Source organism: Gambusia affinis, linkage group LG01 (genome assembly GCF_019740435.1).
Source record: "Gambusia affinis linkage group LG01, SWU_Gaff_1.0, whole genome shotgun sequence".
Classification (NCBI taxonomy): Eukaryota; Metazoa; Chordata; class Actinopteri; order Cyprinodontiformes; family Poeciliidae; genus Gambusia; species Gambusia affinis.
In genome coordinates this window covers 32,117,423-32,138,429 of record NC_057868.1, presented here as the reverse complement: position 1 = coordinate 32,138,429, position 21,007 = coordinate 32,117,423, and the positions used below count along the sequence as shown (strand labels likewise).

Genomic DNA, 21,007 nt, shown 5'->3' with positions numbered 1-21,007 from the left:
GCAGTGGCTTCTTCTCCCCCCCCCTCCGAGTCTAGAGGAAGCAGAGTGGGAGGGAGGAGTTTAAACAAAGGCCCTCTCCACATAAAAAATGGAGGCTTGTTCAGGGAAGCCATGGTGTCCTGCTCCTAACACTCCACAGGCTGACAGTTTCACTCTTTTAATCCTCCACTGAGAGAGCTGCCGACAGATTCTCCTCCTGGACGCTTCAAAACACTCTCACAAAGGGTTTGTATGTCAAAAATGCTCCTCTTAATCATATATTTGTGTGGATTTAGACCTAGCTCTGTGCTCATTTTTCTTCCCCTGTCTCTGACTCTCACAGAGCTGCCCCTGCCTGCACTGAACAAAGATAATTACTCAGGAAACATTTCGGCCAATCAGGCGCGGCTTTGTATTTCGCCTGCGAGGGAGGCGACCAGTCAGGATCTGGCTAACATCGCCGGGGCCTGATCGCCTTGCCTGAAGAGCGGAGCCTTCCCCGGCTGAGGGCTGAGAGTGTCCTCCATGTTTTATAAGTGTTGACATAACATTGTGTCAGGCAGCCATGCATCCACAGAGGTAAGCTCTGTCTTTTTTATCTCAGCCTTCTGATAGCAACATGGCTTCCTTTCTTGTTGTCGTGCTGACTTGTGGGGTTTCTCATGATGAATATGCACACCTTTAAAGTCAGCTTAGTGTGCAGCAGGAGGAAGAGGAGGAGGAGCTGGGCTGGATTGGAGGCCTCGTCAGGCCTCCGCGCCTTCCACAGGGGTTTTTTAGGGTTGGGGGGTTGGTTAACGACTCTCACCCTTGCTCTCTCTCTGTGTCTCAGGGTCACATGTGTGCCCCAGACAGCCAGGCTGCCATACAGCAGGCAGATCCCACCATGGCAAATCCTTTTTCTTTTTCCTTTGTACAAGGCAAAAGAGAGCTTGATCTAAAAGTTGCGCTCTCATCTCCTTGCTTCTGCTGCTGTTCTCGTGTTGTAGCCTGGCAGAGAAACAAGGGGGATGGGCAGGTTGGGGGTACTATGTACCCTGTGCAAGTATACTTGCTCTGCTCTGGCTTCTTATCTCCTGCCAGGCCCAGGGAGGAAGAGCAAGTGGCAACATACGTGTTTGGAAGAAGTGAAGGTAGTTCAGGGCAAAACTTAGAGCAGTTTAAAATATCTTGAAACTGAAATCTGCATGACTTTCTGTTTGTTGACACAGGAGTTTCTAATCTTCACACTGCTCAAAGAATGACTGCAGCTTCAAACCTGTTTTTGAACCCCTCTTTCCTGCCAGTCTAATCTTTAGAGCTGAAAAACACTAGACGGGACTTATTAGAGTCATGGGCCTTGAGGTTTCCGCCCCTGACTTCTTCAACTGTACTGTGAAGCTGCTTCCTCCACTCTCAGACACACACACACACACGCTCACACACACACGCGCATACACACAGTGGCCATTTTGTGTTCAGAGAGCTCATGTTGAAAGAACTTTACCCTCCCTTTTACAGATCAGACACCAGGACAAAGAAACAACACAAGATTTAAGAGGATCTTTGTATTATGTAATATTTAAACATCTGAGAACAGGATTTAGGAAGAATTTCAGTGATTGGATCTAATCTTTGTTAGGTTGTTTTTCTCGACCTACTCTTGCTGCTTTCTAATTATTTTTTTTTAGAGCTTTGAACACATAAACAAAAAAGCCAGCTAGGTTTGTCTTCAACTAGAGATTCAATGTAGGAAGTCGGACAAAGGTAAGACAGGTTATTTTATATTCAAACATCTTAAAATGACATCTTTTGAAAAGAGATTTTATGTAAAACATATGAAACAGATTACTCAAAATGTAAGCAAATGCTTCGTTGTGTCATGCTGTATGTATCAGAACATAGGCTGAACACCATGTTACGTCATGTAGCACCCTTATAGCAATCTGCGTGGGGGAAACAAAGAGGGATCTCTTTCTCTTGTGGGCTGACATGAGGCAGTTTTGATCTACATACACCCTGAAAATAGCAACATTACAATCAGAGAGGGTTTTTTGGCCTGCGACTAATTCACATTGTAAAATCAAAACCAAAAGTCAAACTTTTACTGGCTTGATTATTAGGTATCAAAAACATGTCGGGTAATTTTCTCACTGGTAGTGAGATAAGTTGGGGAACCAATCTGGGCCTCCTTCTGAGGCAACGGGGTGGCAGATGTTGAATAGTAAAGCCATAAATCACAGTTGTATATGCACAAATGTAATCTCCCATAAATCCTTGATTAAAATCCTCCTTTTTCAGAGTTTTTTGCTGTCATCATTAAGATGGGGAATAAGCTAAACTGAGAGGAGAAAAATAAAACCGACTAATGCAGGAGGAAAATCTCTGCATTGCAGCAAAAAAGGCTTTTTAAAGAGGAAGAGGGGAGCCTGCACACTGGTCTGTATTGGCACAGTGCAACCGACCAATGGCGTTCCAGCCTGTTGGCCTTCCAGCCAATTGCAGCGAGAGCTGAGGTTAAAGATTGACAATCGGAGGGAGCACGGCAGGGAGAGCAAGGGCCTTCTGGAAAATTCCACAGCCATCTTTGGTTCATCCTGTACAGCCTTATATAAAAATCCAGGTCTAATATTTTTCTCTTCTACAGGATTTATTGCGTATGATAGCAATGAATATTGTTGTGATAAGTTTTTCTCTTGTAGATAAATGCATTATTTGATCAAATGTAGGAACTATTTAGTTATTTAGTGACTACTGGGTTGGAAAACTGAGCCTCTTTGGTGTTTTTGGATTTTCTGAGTTTTGTTATATTGCTGAAAAATGGTTTTCTTGTTACTTTTATGTTGCATTCTGCTCCGTATGCTTATTTATTGCTCCTTTTTTAGCCATTGGAACCAATCTAAGTTGCTTTCATTTGGAGTTTCAGTCCAACGTATTGTTTCGCACATGATAGATCGTCTCTGTACTCTGAAATTGCTTTGTATCAGATATTTAGATATTTAACAACCCTCTTATGACACACATAGAAATGGGCTCGTCATGATCTGACTGTGGTTTCACATACTGGGTCTCTCCTTCCTAAAAAATGACATCTAATTATTCTGTGACAGTGGTGTTCACAGAGGAGAGAAGGAAGAGGATCGAAGACATACTGAAAGAGGTGGAGAGGTGGGGGGTGGGAGAATCCAGACCGGTGCTTCTCGTCCTGCTGGATTTTCTCGTGTCTCCTCGCTGTTGTTTTCCCTCTTGTGTCTGTGATTGGTTCATGAAGGTTCGTCCTGACACAACCGTCTTTATTTTTTCAGAAATGTTGGACCGTAATCTCCACAGATCTCTCGCCGGTCCTCCTGCATGGATGTGCCCGTGCCCGAGTCTCAGCCTTGGAGTGGGGGATGGGGGAGAGTGGGGGGGAGGGTAGCAAGCTGTGGCCTCCATTTTCTGTGACGAGAGAACCCTGCTCGTCTCTCACAGGAGTGGAATCTGAAGGCAGTGACTCAGTGTTGTTTCCTTTTTGTCCATCAGGTACTACAGTACTTGCAGAAGAGAAATGTGTGTGTGTAATTTTTTGTATTTGATCTTTCTGGAATATATCTGACTCTCTGCTGGGGATTTATTTGCCTTTAAGTCTGCTTGCTGCTTGATGGATCTTATTTCCTGATATGAAAAAAAAGCCCTTTTGGATACCTTTTTACTCCAGCTCATCTTGTCTTTTTGGTGGCTGCAGAAATTTCTTGACAATGTTTCTAAGAAGGTTTTGAGAACGAGGTTGTTGTGCAGCTCTGCTGAAGAATGGCGAACGTTCTCTCCTTTTCAGGGCTGTGGTGGAGACTCGGCTAACATCTCTTATTTTCATGTGGGCCTCGTTTGTTCACTCAGTCCGGAACAGGAAGGCCCTGAAGGGGTGTGTGTGTGCGCTTGTGAGAAAACTGGCAAGCTGAAACAAGATCTCCATGTGTCATATCTTAAACTTTGTTCAATGTTTTTATTTCAGTTCGATAAACTTTCTCTAATTGCTTCATTTTTAAATGAGTAATGGTCATTTTGTTTAGGTCTTTGGGTTGTAGAAGAACCACAAAGAGGAATTTAAGTAACTACTGGCTGATTGCATTATATTCGGGTTTAAATGTTTGTATCAAATCTTATCTTTTGGCTCATCTGTTCACATTCAGGCTTTTGGGCTTACATTTTATCCATCGTATATCCACAGCTTGGCTGCAATTTAACCAACTTTGTCTGGAGTTTCTCTGTAAAAATGGAGTCTGGAGGCGTAAAGAGGATTGTTGTAGTTTTCCAAGTGAAAATAAAACCAACCCACAACTGTGGGCATTCGAGTTGCAGACTGAAACCCTATCATTCAGCTGGAAACCAGAGCTGCAGCAGCCAGAGCTATTAACTGATCAAGTGTGTGACCTGTCAGGGGTTCTCTGGAGGGCTTCTTTCCCTGGTCTTTTGAATAAAGGGCACATCCTTGGAACGAGGCCCTGTGTTGCTTGGACAAAAGAAGAGCCAAAGACCCTCACTTATTGCCAAACCCTCTTTTTATTCTGCTTTTTGTAACCACAGAGGGAATGAGATGCTTTGCAAGAGCAAAGACGGGGGGGAGTGAGGATTATTATCATAATTTTTTTTATTCAGAGGTTAATGTTTTGACTTCTATGTTGAGCAGGCTTTGTGAAAGTGAATCTATAGTTGGTAGATTCGAAACTGATTATTTGGTAAAGATTTTGTTCAAGAATATTGAGATGACCTGAATGGTCTCCAAGAAAAGGCCTAAATCCTCCGGAGTCTGTTGTTGTTACTGAAGGGGCTTGCAAGGTGGTAGAAGCGTGTACTGTTAATTACAATGAGAGGCTGTCCTCTTCGCATGGGGCACCTCCCTTTGGATTTCTTGTTAGTATAGGTCTATTCGCCGATTGTCATAAACAAACCAGGCCGTGGCCCAGTTGAGCCACAATTTTACTTAGTCTGTGACATCTTCTGACGAGCACGGATGCACGGTAATGTTGGCTAAAAGGTTCTATGTATCGTTGTGAACATCCATTTGTGAAATTAATGTTGCCATGGTGACTGCTACTGGTCTCCCTGTTGGAGTATAAAGAACATTTTTCGACTTGATAGTAGCTGAAAATGTGGAAGGCGTTCGAACGTCACATTAAAAGTCAAAGATGCGTTCAAGTCTGATGAGATGTAAAAAAACAATGAAAACCGGTAGAGTCCCTGTTGACAGGTCCTCTGGGACCCAGTGCCTTAGGTGGTGTTCCATTTGTTTACAGATAACGCTGATGTGGTTTCTGAACACCCTCTCTGACTCTGTGTTTGCCCCTTTTCCTGTGTTCCTGTGTGCTCGTGTTCGTTGCTGTGCAGTCTGGCTGAGGAGGAGATAAAGAAAGAGCCGGATGTGGTAGAGGGGATGGACGCTTCTCTGCGATCGAAAGGTAAGTCTCTTAAGGCCGTGAATGTCCTATCAGAAGTCAAACATGACGGTGTCGGAGAACACGACAGGATTTTCCTATTGGATTTTGAGAGGTTAATGCATGCTGATGGGCATTAGATCTGCAACAGTGATATGTTATGACTGTATGGCTTTTTCCATCAGGAATCAGCACACACCCTTCACCTTAGATGAAGCCTTTTAGGCATTTGTTTTAATGTTTCAATTTATGTACTCCAAGATTTCAGGCATTCCTTTATTGAGCTTTGTTTAAAATGTTTGGTTGCTCTTGCAGTAATGTAAATGGTGTTGAAATAAATCTTTAGGTCATTGAAAGAAGCAAACTAAAATATTGCTTGGCTCTTGTTAGGATATAAATGTCTATGATTTTTTTTTCCTCCTTAATTGCATTGTTAGTTGTACTTGGATGCAATAAATAATCAAATGAGTTATATCAAAGAGATTTACACAAGTAAATACAAAATGCAGTTTCAAAATGATTTCACCTTAACTATCCAAACTAAACTGTCCCTATGTGAAACAGGGACAGTTTAGAGATTACCTTCAAACACTGTGGAAGACTTTTATTCCACTTTGCAGAATTTTATTAATTTAATAGGAGTAGCACATTGGAGGATTTCCAAGCACGAATGGGTCTTGCATCAACATCTTAGCTAGATTTGGATGGACTTTTATTTTTTCAACAAAATCAGCAGTGGTTTTGGCCTTCCAACTTTCCCATGGATGCCATTTTTGCCCAGTCTCATTTGCATTGTTGAATCATAAGCACCAATGTTTTAACTGAGGAAGCTATTGCTTGCAGTATTTTTGATATTGTTCTGGGCTCTTTTTGTGACTTGGATGAATTGTTGCTGTGCTCTTGGAGTAGTCCTGGTAGGATGTTTGTTTATGTTTCCTGCAGTTTCTGATCCTTAATATGCCGTTTTAACCCCCTTTACCTCTTAACTGATAGATATCAATGACTTTGTTTTATAGTGTGTTCTTATGTTTCTTTAGAGCAGGATATGATGTGTTGCTTCATGAAACAATTTAGCCTACTGCTCTGCTTAATATGTTTTCTTGGTTCAGGCAGGCTTGAGTGTAGCTAGTAAAACTGAACACAAAATTATGGTTACTATCATTATACTCATAATTTAACAAGGATTGGCATTAAATATCCTTATATAGAGCCATGTTGCTTTGGATAACTCTTTTTTTGTGCTTCTTCTATTTACTTGGGTAAATTTTTTCTGGTATTAAAATGATTTTTTTATCTGAAACGCCTGACCGTTGCAAAATCAGAAGAATCTCAACTGCAGCACTCCGGGGTGATAGATATGATCTATTGGAGCATTTATGAATTTATTTTTTGTCTAGCTTGTCTACTTTTATACCACAAGTGGTGCAATTCGAATGACACAAACCTTTTTATCTCAGCACCTGATGCACCAGGTTCAGCAGAACGATCAGCAGCACCACAGAAGCGAAAGGTGTCAAGTCCCACCCATTCCTCCAATGGACACTCTCCTTCAGACACGTCCCCCAGTCCCCTTAAGAAAAAGAAAAAGCCAGGAGCTGTAAATTGTAACAACAAAGACCAGGTAAGGCTCCTGGAGGCTCATCGCAAACTCAGGCATGGCCTGCTGCTTTTATCGGATTATAAGAGATTGTCAGATGTCCCCTTAACACACACACTTCTCTTCATTAATTTGGAAGTGTCTTTGTGTTGTGTAACATTTTAAAATGTAAATATTGTTAGACCAGTCCCTGCCACTAGTCCTATTTCTCTCAGAGCAAAAACCAAACACATAATCTTGATTAAATCCAAATTATTTTCAATTCACTTGTCCAATCTGCTGATTAAGCCTGCGACATATGTCATGATAAAAATATCAGTGTGTGCAATACTCATACTGCAAAGGACTGTTTGGAGTGTAATAATTGTTGCAATTTTCATGCTAATATTTATCCAGTTGAACTGTTTGAGTTATGCGGTACTTTCTTCACACTTAAGATTGGTTGAAAGGCCCACAGAGGTGAATAGGTTTCCTGACAGTAATGAATCAGACTTCTCTATACTTGCTTTAGTGCTACAAATAGCGGAAGGAATGCAAACAGAAATGAGTCACTGAAGAATTGTAGTCCAGTCCCTCATTTTCCTAAAAGAGTCAGCAGAGCTGTTTGGCATTAAAGAACATCAATATATACATAATGTAAACAAACTCAACCAGCAGAACTGAGAGAAATAAAAACACTCCTGCTGATCAAAAGTAATGTATAAAAAGTCACTTATTGTGCATATTGAGCTTTGACTTAAATGCATTTTAAACATAACCATGTATTTCAGACACTGAGTTTGTTTTAATAATTGTATCTATTTATTTATAGTTTGGTTTTTACTCTGAGCATATTTTGTCTTAATATGATTGTTATTAAATTCACTATACTGCCAAAAGTATTTGCTCAGATGCCTTGAAAAGCATGGCCTTGAGTGGTATCCCAATTCTAGTTCATAGAGTTTAACACGATGTCGGCCAAATTTTTGCGGCTTGCACTGGCTTGAGAAGCTTTATCAGGTTGAGGTCAGGAACTCCTTCATTTTGGGAGATTGCAACAGTAATGTTGGAACAGGAAGGGGCTATCCCCAGATTTTTCCCACAAAGTTTGGAGGTTTATGTAATACGAGCATTGTCCAGTGAAAGGACAGTTGGTTATGTAAGGTTAGCTTTTCATCATGGGGAATCCAGTTCCATGAAGCTCTCTACACACAGGTTTTCAGTTAATTACAAGGCCACATGAAATTTGGTTTCTCTGTACTCAAGTGTCTCTTCCGAAAATTTGACCTTTGTCCCCTGAATGCTTCACCATCTCACTGTTATGTGATTTTTACATGTCCCACTCCTACCACTTGTTGGCTCAGTTGCTGTGTCATCCCTGATCTCTTCCACTTTGTTATAATACCACTACAAGTTAACGGTGTCGCTTGGAAATTTTTACAATTGCTTAGGTGGCATCCTGTTATTGAACTTTGCTGCAATTCACAGAGCTCCTGAGAGCGGCCCATTCTTTCACAAAAATTTGTATAAATAGTCTGCCTGAAAAGATGCGGGATTTCAAACGCCTGTGGCCATGATAGCAATAATTTGGATGCATGAATGAATACTTTTGGCAAAATAGTTTATGGTTTGACTGTTAAATTTTATCACTTGTATTCACTATGAGTACAATCAACCCATTTATGTATCTTTTAAAAAGGGAAGCACAATTTTAGTGGAATTGATTTATTGTTCTCCTATTTGCAAAAAGCACCATTGTGTAGGTTTAGTTGCCTTTATTGTCCCCTGTGCCGCTTACCCTGCTTGCCTCACCTTAATACTACCTTGTTTCTGTTGCACTGCACCTTTTTTTGTGTTCCTGCGTGTTTTTGAAACCTGCCCCCTGTTTCTCTTGCCTGCATTTCAGTCAGAGCTAAGACATGGTCCCTTTTACTATATGAAGCAGCCAGCACTCACCACAGACCCTGTTGATGTTGTACCGCAGGACGGCAGGAATGACTTCTACTGCTGGCTGTGCCACCGCGAGGGTCAGGTGCTCTGCTGTGAGCTCTGCCCCAGGGTGTACCACGCCAAGTGCCTCAAACTACCAGCCGAGCCCGAGGGCGACTGGTTCTGTCCAGAGTGTGAGGTATCGCACGGACGACGTGTGTTTGTGTGTGGGTGTGGGCGTAGGCGTAGGCAGATGCTTGTTAGATTCAGCATGGCTCAGCTGACAAAAATGAGGTGTCCCAGTGAAGACATAAGTCAGTGTAATGACCTGCTTCAGCCTGTGGAACAGGCCGACACACAGAGACAAATGACCCACCATGGTACATCATCCTGTCACTACAGGAAATGAAAATCTGCACAAAAGAACAAAATGTGACGAACGTGGGCTCAGGTGCAGCTCAATAAATAATCATCATAAAGTAAAGTAATTACATGAATTCATTATACATACACTGATACTTTCAGGTATTATTTGAATGATTATAGTTAATGAGGGTGGCCTTCATGAACACGAGGAAGACGACTCACTTAAAAGTTGTCCTGAAGACAACTTCAGGTTTTTCTAAGGCGAACTGCCCTGCATGTTTCCCTGCTTCAGCTCCCTTAATTTCAATTTAGGCTTATTATGGGGCTTTTCCTGAACTGCAATCATCTGAATCAGGTGTGCTTAAAGCAGAGAAACGTCTAAAACATGCAGAGCAGTGGGCCTGGAGGACCGAGGTTGGGGAAACACTTCTCTATCGAAAAATTTGAATGAAAAACCGAGTGGAAGAAAGCAGAAGAATCCCACAGCCTCGAGAGGATTGTGAGAGTTTTTTTATTCCCTCTAAACCATAATCAACAGAATTACCTGAAATAAACACTGGAAATGCATCACTGTGTGTAACGTCTGTAATGGGGTTTGGTTTTTGAATGAAGTTACTAATATATATTTAACTATATTCTAATTGCTTGAGTTGCACCTGTCCATCAAAGAACCTTGAGCAGGGCCTGGTGTAAATGTAGACGCAATTACTCTGCATGCAAAGAATTGCTAAAACAGCTGCTTGATTTGAATGAAAGTAGTTTTTTGAATTTTTATTTAGATCAATTTCTCAGTTTCCCTTAAATTTAGACACCTGTTTAATAAAATTCATAATGACAAATTAATGGACAAATATTTAATATCTGATTGATATTATGACTACAGCGGGCATATTTACAAAACGATAATGCTGTAATGTTAAGTAATGAAATATGAATATAAAAATTATAATCTTATGTCTTGTCTCTAATTAGTTTTTTTTTACCACTTCCATATTTGATGATTCCTGTTTAATTTGAATTATTTATTTGAAAGTAATCTGTTAAGTAATTTGTTTTGCATTACTTTAAAGCTATTTACTATTTTTTAACCTTTGGGAATGGGAGTCAGTGATGCGCCTGGCTACACTCTGCATTTGCGACTCAGTTTGTGCAAGTTCTGATTTTCTTATAGCATCGGGCCTTTCAACCTGATGCTATAAGAATATCATGAACTGGGGATTTACAGAAAAAAAAACCTTGTTAGTTTATTTTTTAAGATGTACAGCTAAGATGATTTGTGGGATAAACTTTACAAAGTTTAACTTTGCTTGTTTATTATTATTATTATTATTATTATTATGATTATACAATAATTCTGTTCATCATTTTATCTTCTTTCAGAAAATAACAGTTGCTGAGTGCATTGAAACCCAGAGCAAAGCAATGACAATGCTAACAATAGACCAGCTCTCCTACTTACTGAAATTTGCACTCCAAAAAATCAAACAGCCTGGGGTAAGGAAGCCATTTTATCTGTTGTATTGCATTGTACACAAATTTATGAAATAATATTGGAAAATCCTGCAACAAACAATACCCTGGGAAAACTATGCTTTAAAAAATTCCTAAAATTTTTAAATAGATTTTTTTTTCTTTCCATTGCAGTTGCATGATCTCATACTGAACAATTTAGAAACCAATCCAAGTCCAATCTTTTGTTGGATTATACTTACTCCATTGAGCAGAAAATCTCACAGTAAAACTAAAGCTTTAGTTCTCTTTAAAACAAAATTACTGTAAAATTGTGTCCAGACCACAAAAAGTTTAAACTGTGCACTTTGAATTTAAGTTTAATTTGGTCAACATATAAAGAATCTTTCAATAAATAATCCATTACTTAATGTGACAAACTGATACATTTCTCTGCTGCCCACCAGTAAGAGGGAGGTTTTAAAAAAAAATCTTCAAGATCTTGCAACAATATTTTTAGTGTGGGATTATGCTACTGCAATAAAATCAGAATTGATTGTAACTGCGTCTTGGACGTGGCTGCAAAGACGCTGTGGCTTCAGGAGGTTAGTCTTTCAAAGTTCAGGCTTTAACAGTTGTCCCATGCTTGTCTTTAATGAGCAGACAGAGCCGTTTCAGAAGCCCGTGTCACTGGAACAGCATCCGGATTATGCAGAATACATCTTCCACCCTATGGACCTAAGTACTATAGAAAAGGTACTAACATTTTTAAGAACCCAAAGCAAGGGACAGCTTTACCAAATGCTATTTTTTTTTTCACTAAAATGTTTTATTGTCCTTGAATATGTGAGTATATTTTTTCCCTCTCGATAGAATGTGAAAAAGAAAATGTATGGCTGCACTGAGGCTTTTCTTGCTGATATGAAGTGGATCTTACACAACTGCATCATCTATAATGGAGGTTTGGCATTTTGTCATTTATAAATATTTATAACTACTCCTTTTATTGTGCAAACCCCCAAAGAAAAATAAAATTACTACAATTTCTTTTTCAGGTAATCATAAATTAACAGCAACTGCAAAGGTCATTGTCAAGATCTGTGAACATGAGGTAAAGGTTGTCTTCTAAATTGTTAAGGACAGAATAAAAATAAGTAATGCGTCATTAATGTTGTTTTTAAATTCATTTTTAGATGAATGAGATTGAGGTGTGTCCGGAGTGCTATTTGTCTTCTTGCCAAAAAAGGGATAACTGGTTTTGCGAGCCATGTGTAGGTCTTTGCTTTATCTTGAGTACCATATTTACAGAGTGTTTACACATTTGAAGCATATTGAATTGCGTTTCCTTGTTTTCAATAGAGTCAGCCTCACCCTCTGGTTTGGGCTAAGCTGAAGGGTTTTCCTTTTTGGCCGGCAAAAGCACTTAGAGAAAAGGATGGTCAAGTAGACGCACGCTTCTTTGGGCAACATGATCGGTAAGAGAAACAGCTCCTGTTGCGAATTGTTTAATTAATTTTTCTAAGTTGCTGATTTTCATATCCTTTTTGCTGTCGTCCATTCAGCGCCTGGGTTCCTATCAACAACTGCTACCTGATGTCCAAAGAAATCCCTTTCTCTGTGAAGAAAACAAAGAGCATTTTCAACAGCGCCATGCAAGAGATGGAGGTCTACGTGGAAAACATCCGCAAGAAATTTGGCATCTTTAACTACGCACCCTTCCGCACTCCCTACACACCCAACAACCAGCTGCAGATGCTGGTGGACCCCAACAACCCCAATGCCGGGACGGTGAAAACAGAGAAGCCAGACAAGCTCCGCTTCAACTTTGACATGACTTCCTCTCCCAAGATGATCCTCAGCAAGAGTTCTACGCCCAGCGGGATGAGCCGGCGGGCCTCAATGATGGAAATGCCTCGGTCTCCAATGAGCACCAACTCCTCGGTTCACACGGGGTCCGATGGGGAGCAAGAAACCGAGAAGCCGAGCAGGAACCCTGCCTTGCACTACAGCACTGGAGAGGAATCGATGGACTGCACTGGTAGATCATATTTCAAGTTTCTTTTTCTTTGGCAGCGATGACGATTTTAGTGCTTTTGAAAAACTTAGCAAAATCTTGTAATTACAGCATCTCCTGTATCGGGGAAGCCTGGTCCAACTGCTAGTGTGAGCAGCAGTCCAAAACCCATAAACTCTGCACTGGTTCCTAAGCAGGACAGGACAGCGGGAACTGGAGGCATCCTCAACCTTAACCTTGGTCAGTAACACATAAACTAGTATTTATGATGGATAACCTAGTAAAAATATATAGGTCCCTTTATATATTCGATAATATATATCATATCATCGAATATGATATGATATCATATTCGATGATATCATATCGAATATCATATTCATAGATCAAACTTAATCAATATGATTAAGTTTTTATCATATCGCAACCAGAAACATCGGTGTATTTATTTGGGATTTTAATAATGATTCAAAGTAGTGCATGTTTTTTTTTTTTGTTTTTGTTTTTTAATCTTTCTTTCCATCCCTTTTACTTTGATACGGTCAAATGAAATCCAGTGCAACCATCTTCATTCAGAAGTCACCTAATTAATTACTGAAATAGTAGAACTGGTAAAGCTGTATGTAATTCTAAGTACAAAAATACATAATACATTCCATGTGTCATTAACATGTGTGCTAATAACATTCAGTCTGTTGAAAAATGGAAAAGTTGATCATGCCATAACAATATTTTATCAAAATATAGTCATTAATTGTTTTCTGTGTTTTTTGTTGTGGTCATGAGGCTTTATTTTAGCTAAATAAGTTTAGAATGGCACAGTCGCAGTACACATCTTAACCAACTGGGAAACTGTGACAGGACTTGACTTGTCTACAGACAAGATATCCAATCTGACTGACTTTAAGTAATTTTACAAAAAACAATGAGCAAATATGCCACTTTCTGCATGTAGACAGCTAATAGACACATCCCCCGTAAGACCTACTGCTGGAACTCTGTGAGGCTGATTGCATGTAGGCATCACTTGTAAGACTTTTGTTTGTAAAAAAATAAAATAAAATCTTGAAAACCATGAGAACATTTCTTCCTACACCACAATTATGCACCACAATTGTCTTGTGTGGATTTATCGCATAAAATCCCATCGGAATACAGTAAACATTTTGTTGACTGAATTGGAAGGCTGTACATAGTTGACATACGATAAACCATGACTGTTGTCCTGTAATTTATGTTTAACTCAGATCGAGTGAAGGCTGAAATGGACCTGAAGGAACTAAGTGAGACCGTGCAGCAACAGCAGCAGCAACAACAAGCAGCTCCCACTACTGTCACCACTCCAAAGAGACCCATCAGGAGTCTGGACAAGACCATTGAAAGCTGCAAAGCACAGCTGGGTAAATATAGATATACTTTATAACTGTTTGAAACATAAATTTGGATTTGTTAAATGTATAAAAATAATTAATTTGATCTTCTTTGGCCAACAGTTTTGAGTAGTCTGACACTGTATCTTTGTATCTTGTGCCGATGTAAATCAATCATCTCAAGCTACTTTACAATAGAAATGGGTTCCGTTTAAATCAGACAATTACATGTAGTCCGATTCAGTCCAGAGATTGTGTATTTGTGTGATTTACCACAATAATTGTGAATTTTACATTTGCTTACACAGGTATTAACGAGATATCTGAAGATGTGTATAAAGATGTGGACCACAGCGACTCTGAGGACTCGGAGAAATCTGACTCCAGCGACAGCGAATATCCCAGCGATGAAGAACACCGGTCCAAGAACTCTGCACACGAGGACAAGGAGAAAGCAGAAAGAAAAAGGTCAAAGGTGAGCGCGGAGGGAGAGGGCAAGGAGGGACTTACAGCGATGGGGGATAAAGCCGCTCCCCCCGAGCCTTTGCTCAAAGAGAAGCCGGGCTGCAACGGTCCAGACAGGGATCTGCAGGAAAAGCCCAGGACACCTCAGTCTCAACCCGTCACTGAAAAGCCTAAACAGCCAGAGGAGGGCAAGACAGCTGCTCCATCCACTGAACAGGACTCTGATTCTGAGAGAGAGCTCGTCATTGATCTGGGCGACGAACATGGAGGACGGGACGCAAAGAGGCAGAGAAGAGACCCGAGCTCCGCCGCTGCCAAAACTACTAAGGAGTCCAACGCTGCCAAGGTGGAAGGTGAGGCTTTGTGCACTTTATGGTTGTGCTCTGTGTCCTTCACATTTTAAGACAAAATATAAGTTAAAAATAAGCCTAAACTGAAGTACTGGTAGGATCATGCCATGTCTGCTCTCTTGCTCATGGTTCTTGTTTTTTTTTTATTGTATGTTCACAGTGATGCTGGAATGTCTTGATTGGATATGTTGGTATAAAACTGTCTTTGGTAGAATAAGTACATTTGGATTTGTAGATATGATTTTCAGGTGATTCTCTGACAACATTTTGAAGAGACTACCATTAGTTGGTGTTTGATTTCCTCAGAGCCAAGTTCTGTTCTACCTTTCAGCCGATTTTTTTTTTTTTTTTTGTGCGTTGGTTTTTACTTTGTTAAATGCATAAAACAGCTTTAGGGCTTTATCAGTTATGGAGAAATATGGGGAGAAAGAAATTTGCAAAAAGATGTTGATCATAAAAGTGCTTCTTGCACTTCTATGATCGTAAGAAGCGACAATTTCCATAGTTTTCTTTAACATGGCAGATCTTATTTAGTTTAAAACATTCCTTAAAATGTAAATCACTTTCTGTTTTTAAGACAAACGTTTTTGCCACAACCCAAACATATGAGCAACTTTTCCTATTTTTACTCTAACCGGTCCCATAGTTTTCAAAATTTAATTTCATTTGTTGTTAAAGACTAGATTTTTTTTAGTCTTAGTTTAGTAATCATTATTTACTATGTTATTACACTGTGCCAAAGCAACAAATATCATGAGGCACAGATGCAAAAGGTCAGTTGAATGTTTCTCCTCAGTCATTCAGCCTCTAAAGGAATATTGCTCCTGCAGCTGTCTTAGTCAATGTTTAAGCAGTTTAACGTTTCATTATCTACAATCAGCTTATGGGCATGATTATTTTTTTTATTGTGGCTTGGCTTGAAACTGGAATTGTAATTGTGGGCTGAGTTCTGTCGACAGTTACTGGCTTAAAAGAAATGACGAACAGAAGGAATACATTGAGGTTTGTGAAGCTTGCTATAATGACAGACATCATAATTTTTCATATTCCACTTGGGTCTTAACTTTTAAATCAGAATGGTCTTAGATTTGGCAGAACTTGGAGAAAGCTGGAAGAAGACTAAACCCCTGTGATTAAACTCGGGAGGAAAAACAGGAAAGTGTAATTTTCTTCCGCAAATGTTGCCTGTCTGCATCGTAAATTTGCATAAAATATTTATTGTTGCGTGTTAAACTTCGGAAGAATCCTTGAAATGTGTAGACATGCTGGTCAACTGATTTACACAATGCAAACCAAACCAGGTTAATGCAACAGCCTGACTTCAAACTCACTCCTTGATTCCTTTTTTAAAATGATCTCTTTCTCCCTCAATTAAAAAGAAAATATACATCTTACATGCTACAAAAGGGGTTTAATTGTAATGCTTTTTCACATTGTTTGTGTTTAAAGTGCTGATGTTATAAATCCAGACTGTGCGGTGGATTATTAAGCAGTCCTAGTTATTCTTTCTTGCTTTTTGTTTAGGTAAGCTGTCTTCATCTGCTGCGTCAGCTACACCAACACGAGAAGCTGCCTCCAACCTGAAGGACTCTCTACAGCCGTCCATCACAGCAGCGCTCAACCTTGTTTCCAGTGCAGCATCTGGTCAGCCCAGCGCCTCCACAACCACCAGTGGATCTACCACTGCGCCACCTTCTGGCGCCACGACGTCCACAGGACCCACAACTGTAAAAAAACAGCGGCCGCTTCTTCCTAAAGAGACGGCTCAGCATGTGCAGCAGGCGGTGGTTTGGAATCCCACCAAGTTACAGACGTCGTCGCAAAAATGGCAAGTGCAGAAGCTCCAGAGGCAGCAGAACGAAGAGCAGTCGGGTGTCCAGACGCAGGGTCAGAGTCAGTCGCGCAGCCAGCAGCTGCAGTCACAGCAGAACTCCTCCAGCACTCGCTATCAGACCAGACAAGCAGCTAAAGGTAATATAAAAACACCACTGGGATTATGCACCAAAAAAACTTAAGTAACTATTTGAGGTTGTTTAATTTCTCTTGACATTTCTCCATCTTTGTCAACTGCAGTGCAACAAAAAGACCCAGCTCAAAGCTCCTCATCAACAGCGGGACAGATCACATCTGCTGCGTCGTCTCTGGTGTCAGCAGACTTGCAGATCCCCACAGTTTCAGCAGATGTAGCAGCAGATATCGCCAAATACACCAACAAAGTAAGTCACAATCCCCATTAATAATACTTCTAATACATGGTTTAGAATTTTTCACATACAGTTTCGAATATTTACTGCTCTGTTCTCTGGTTTTGCTTTGCAAGTATGTAAAATGTATAACTTCATTATTTTTCTCACAGATTATGGACACAATAAAAGGGACAATGACCGAAATCTACAACGATCTCTCTAAAAGTACATCAGGAAACACGATTGCCGAGGTAATCCCTCCCTCTCATATTGATGACTCTTCAAAAGTTGTTTAAGAAACTTGTAGTAATAAAAAAGCAGCTCGGAGGTCTTGTGTGTTTAGTGGTGGGAAGAAAATATGGAGGTAATTCTTCCTTCTCTGCCCCCAAAAACCCACTAATGCCACAAAAGCAATAAAATACTTTAAAACGTTTATATCGGGTTTTAAGAACTGAAAGACAAGAAGTACATCTGTCTGTCACTGCCTCAACTATGATGAACTCCTCTGTATAGAAAAGTATTTTTAATGTGAAAATATTAAGATTTTTTTTATTATTATTTATACAGCAAAAACTTGCCGGGATATGTAAAAACATGGCAGATTAAAATGACCGATTAAGTTAATTCTGAGTTGTTGAAGTGTCCCAGTCAAAGTCCAAATCTGAAAGTAAAGAACCATAGCAGGAAGGAATGCCAGTAAATCTCATCAAATAAGTGAAGCAATGTAGTAAAGAAAAGAAGACCAAATGTCCCAGCTGGATTATGTAATTTAGAAGAAAATGGTTTCAGTGTATTTCTGTTAATTATAGTGTGTAACCGTTTTGTTTAATGGCTACTTCTGTTTCTATAAAATAAATTTTTACCTATGCACTTTGAAGATCTTTAAAAAACAAAAGATCTTTTGCTTATGCCTACTTAAACAAGTTGTACTTTTGTTTTAACCACGACTGATTTCTTGATCGTTTCTATTTTTTTGCTACAGATTCGACGGCTGAGGATAGAAATTGAAAAACTCCAGTGGCTTCATCAGCAGGAGTTATCAGAGATGAAGCATAATCTGGGTAGGTTTTGCTTCCAGAGCTGCATGGATATCATGCAATTACCTTTTATTTTCTAAGACAGTTAGCATGGTTTCATGTTGAACTTACCACTTGAACGCAGAGCTGACGATGGCGGAGATGAGGCAGAGTCTTGAGCAGGAACGGGAACGTTTGGTTGCTGAGGTGAAAAAACAGATGGAGCTGGAGAAGCAGCAGGCGGTGGATGAGACCAAAAAGAAACAGTGGTGCGCCAACTGCAGGAAGGAGGCCATCTTCTACTGCTGCTGGAATACCAGCTACTGTGATTACCCCTGTCAGCAAGCACACTGGCCTGAGCACATGAAGTCCTGCACACAGTCGGGTAAAACAAGAATTCTCTCAGTTTTAAATCATTTTACTGTTTTTCAATCTGCTTTAAAACGTAGCATCTGTTGCTACTGCAGCTTTCAAGCAATCTTAGTATCCGCTATCTCGTTCTTTCGGTCATGACCCAAAGCTCATGACCATAGAAGAGGGTGGGAACATAGATTGACCGGTAAATCGAGAGCTTCGCTTTTTGGCTCAGCTCTCTCTTCACCACGACGGACTGGTACAGCGTCCGCTTGACAGCAGACGCTGCGCCAATCCGCCAGTTGATCTCCCGCTCCCTTCTTCCCTTATTCGTGAACAAGATCCCGAGATACTTGAACTCCTCCACTTGGGGCAGGACATCCCACCTGACCCGGAGAAGGCAATCTACCCTTTTCCGGCTCAAGACCATGGCCTCGGATTTGGAGGCACTGATCCTCATCCTGGCCGCTTCACAGTCGGCTGCGAACCGCTCCAGCGATAGCTGCAGATCACAACCTGATGAAGCCAAAAGGACCACGTCATCCGCAAAAAGCAGAGATGCAATCCTAAGGCCACCAAAACGGATCCCCTCAACACCTTGGCTGCACTTACAAATTCTGTCCATAAAAGTAATGAACAGAATCGTTGACAAAGGGCAGCCCTTTTTTCAACCAGTGTCATCAATAGGAAGCGAGAAAGGCAAGAAAAAAAGATAAAGCCGATAAATTAAAATGAGGTCGATAATTTTCATTTATTATGCGATTAATTGATTTATTGTTTATCACTACAGGCCTAGTCGTAACCTGACATAATGACAAATTTCAAAAGCTAGGATTGCTTTTGTAAAGCGTTTTTGTGTGCATTGGCAAGGTCCCTTCTTTGACAATGAAAGGAAATCGAATTGTTTAAAATCAATTTTATAGTCTGATTGGATTTTGTGTTGCACAAAAAGTTAAAAAGTCACTGTCAAACATAAAAAGTGTCTTCTCTCTCATGTTGGTTTTTGCTCTTTCCCAGCCACAGCATCCCAGCAGGAAGCAGAGGCAGAGCCCAGCTCGGAGCCGTCGGTCAAACCATCGGGCCACTCTCCCGCTGTGCAGTCCGTTCCCTCGGTCGCAGGCTCGATATCGGACAAAAGCAACTCTCCCACCTACACTGACAAAAACAAGGACAGTTCTGGTGTCACTGTGACCTAACTGATACACTACAAACACATCGGTGGAGTGAATGTGAGGCAGGTGGCCTCGAAGTTGGTGCTTCAAGCCCTGCACCTTGATGACAAATCACTTTTTTTTTTTTCTTTCTCTCTTTCATTCCCATTTGTATATGTGGTCACTGGACTGTTTTCGGTTCTCTTCTCATTTTCAGTTTCCACATCTGCGTTTAAGTCAGTTAATCATGTGAAAGTCTGTCTCGAGATGTGAAATGTTTTCATTCTACAGTTTTTCATTGTTGCTCAGATTATATCAACCCACAGGATAATCTCTTCATTTCTCTCTTTCATTGCTGCTCCATAGGACTTTGCTGCTGTTTGATTGCTCTCCATATTGTGAGACAAAACATTTGAAAGAGCCTTCAACAATTATACACAATGATTATGGTGCCATCACAAATACTTAGACTGATTTATTTTTCCTTTTATTTTGGTTTAAACCACACTTACTTAATGTTGAGTAGTGCAGGTTTAAACAACACATTTCAGTCCAACATGTTTGCTTTATGTCAGTGGTGGCGTTTTGGTTTCATACCAGTTTTGTATTGTAGTTCTGTGTTATATAGCCACACATTTAAAATGAAAAAAAAAAAATCTGATTTATTAAAAAGCCTAAACGATTTAAACTGTACAGCTTTTGTAAGAAGATACCTGTACAATATTTATAGTGTTACATGTTTTTATAGTATGTTTATTGCAATCACATTTCTATGTGTTGAGAAAAGTTATTTGAAATGAAACTTCTTCACATGAATGTCAGCTCCTAGTCAAGTCTTTGTGTAGCCAGTTACCCAAAGAAGATGTAAATCCAATCAAAAATGTGCCCATCTGAGTAGACATAAATATATATTGCTTTTTCAGCCATATATTTCCTGTGAGCATGTTTGTGTTGAGCTTTGTCTTGTTACTGTTTACATATTGTAAAAAGAATAAATGGACTTGTGAAGACGTTTCTCAACTTATTTGATCTGAATGGACATAAAAACACATTTTCTTTCTATTGCAGGGTTGCAAATATATAAATTATTAGTGATGAGTCCAAGAAGCAAAGAAGCTGCCTGAACACCCTGGCATCGCCGTTGCTGCATTTTACAAAAGCATTTTTGTGAGAATGAAAGCAAACTGCGAGGAATTTACATGGCAAATTTTCAGCTAATTTGCTGACTCTTAGATCTGCTGTGGTGATGTGACACCCTAACAACTCGGGACTCCTCTATTTTACAATATGAAGAATGAAAATGTAAAAAAGTACAAATGTATTTTTTCATGCTTAAATGATTCAGCTTACCGAACTGAGTAAATTCAATAAGCAGTTTGCAAAAGAAGAGAACCATATATGGACAAATATAT

General features: G+C 40.0%; 1 protein-coding gene across 6 annotated transcripts; it reads left to right on the top strand.

Moving 5' to 3' along the window:
- Nucleotides 1–6: 6 nt before the first annotated feature.
- On the top strand, nucleotides 7–20,605 carry LOC122829307 (protein kinase C-binding protein 1-like). Of its 6 annotated transcripts, none has more exons than XM_044113796.1 (21): nucleotides 7–225; nucleotides 323–558; nucleotides 5,323–5,393; nucleotides 6,827–6,990; nucleotides 8,930–9,073; nucleotides 10,621–10,734; nucleotides 11,353–11,445; nucleotides 11,563–11,650; nucleotides 11,745–11,800; nucleotides 11,883–11,960; nucleotides 12,049–12,164; nucleotides 12,252–12,727; nucleotides 12,815–12,943; nucleotides 13,951–14,103; nucleotides 14,382–14,891; nucleotides 16,413–16,859; nucleotides 16,962–17,104; nucleotides 17,245–17,325; nucleotides 18,057–18,135; nucleotides 18,236–18,475; nucleotides 19,462–20,605. In XM_044113796.1, the coding sequence occupies exons 2-21, from the start codon at nucleotides 545–547 to the stop codon at nucleotides 19,638–19,640; spliced, it is 3,375 nt and encodes a 1,124-aa protein (XP_043969731.1). In that variant the 5' UTR covers nucleotides 7–225; nucleotides 323–544; the 3' UTR covers nucleotides 19,641–20,605. The 6 variants fall into 6 exon arrangements, with proteins under 6 accessions (XP_043969731.1, XP_043969687.1, XP_043969694.1 ...); XM_044113752.1 differs by having other exon boundaries at nucleotides 8,852–9,073; XM_044113759.1 differs by having other exon boundaries at nucleotides 7–229; nucleotides 8,852–9,073.
- Nucleotides 20,606–21,007: the final 402 nt, after the last annotated feature.

What these genes read in the sequence shown, in the direction of transcription:
- LOC122829307 (XM_044113752.1), top strand. An exon ending in ACTGGTTTTGCGAGCCATGT is followed by an intron (nt 11,961 to 12,048) that starts GTAGGTCTTTGC and finishes TGTTTTCAATAG; the next exon opens with AGTCAGCCTCACCCTCTGGT. An exon ending in CATCCTCAACCTTAACCTTG is followed by an intron (nt 12,944 to 13,950) that starts GTCAGTAACACA and finishes TGTTTAACTCAG; the next exon opens with ATCGAGTGAAGGCTGAAATG.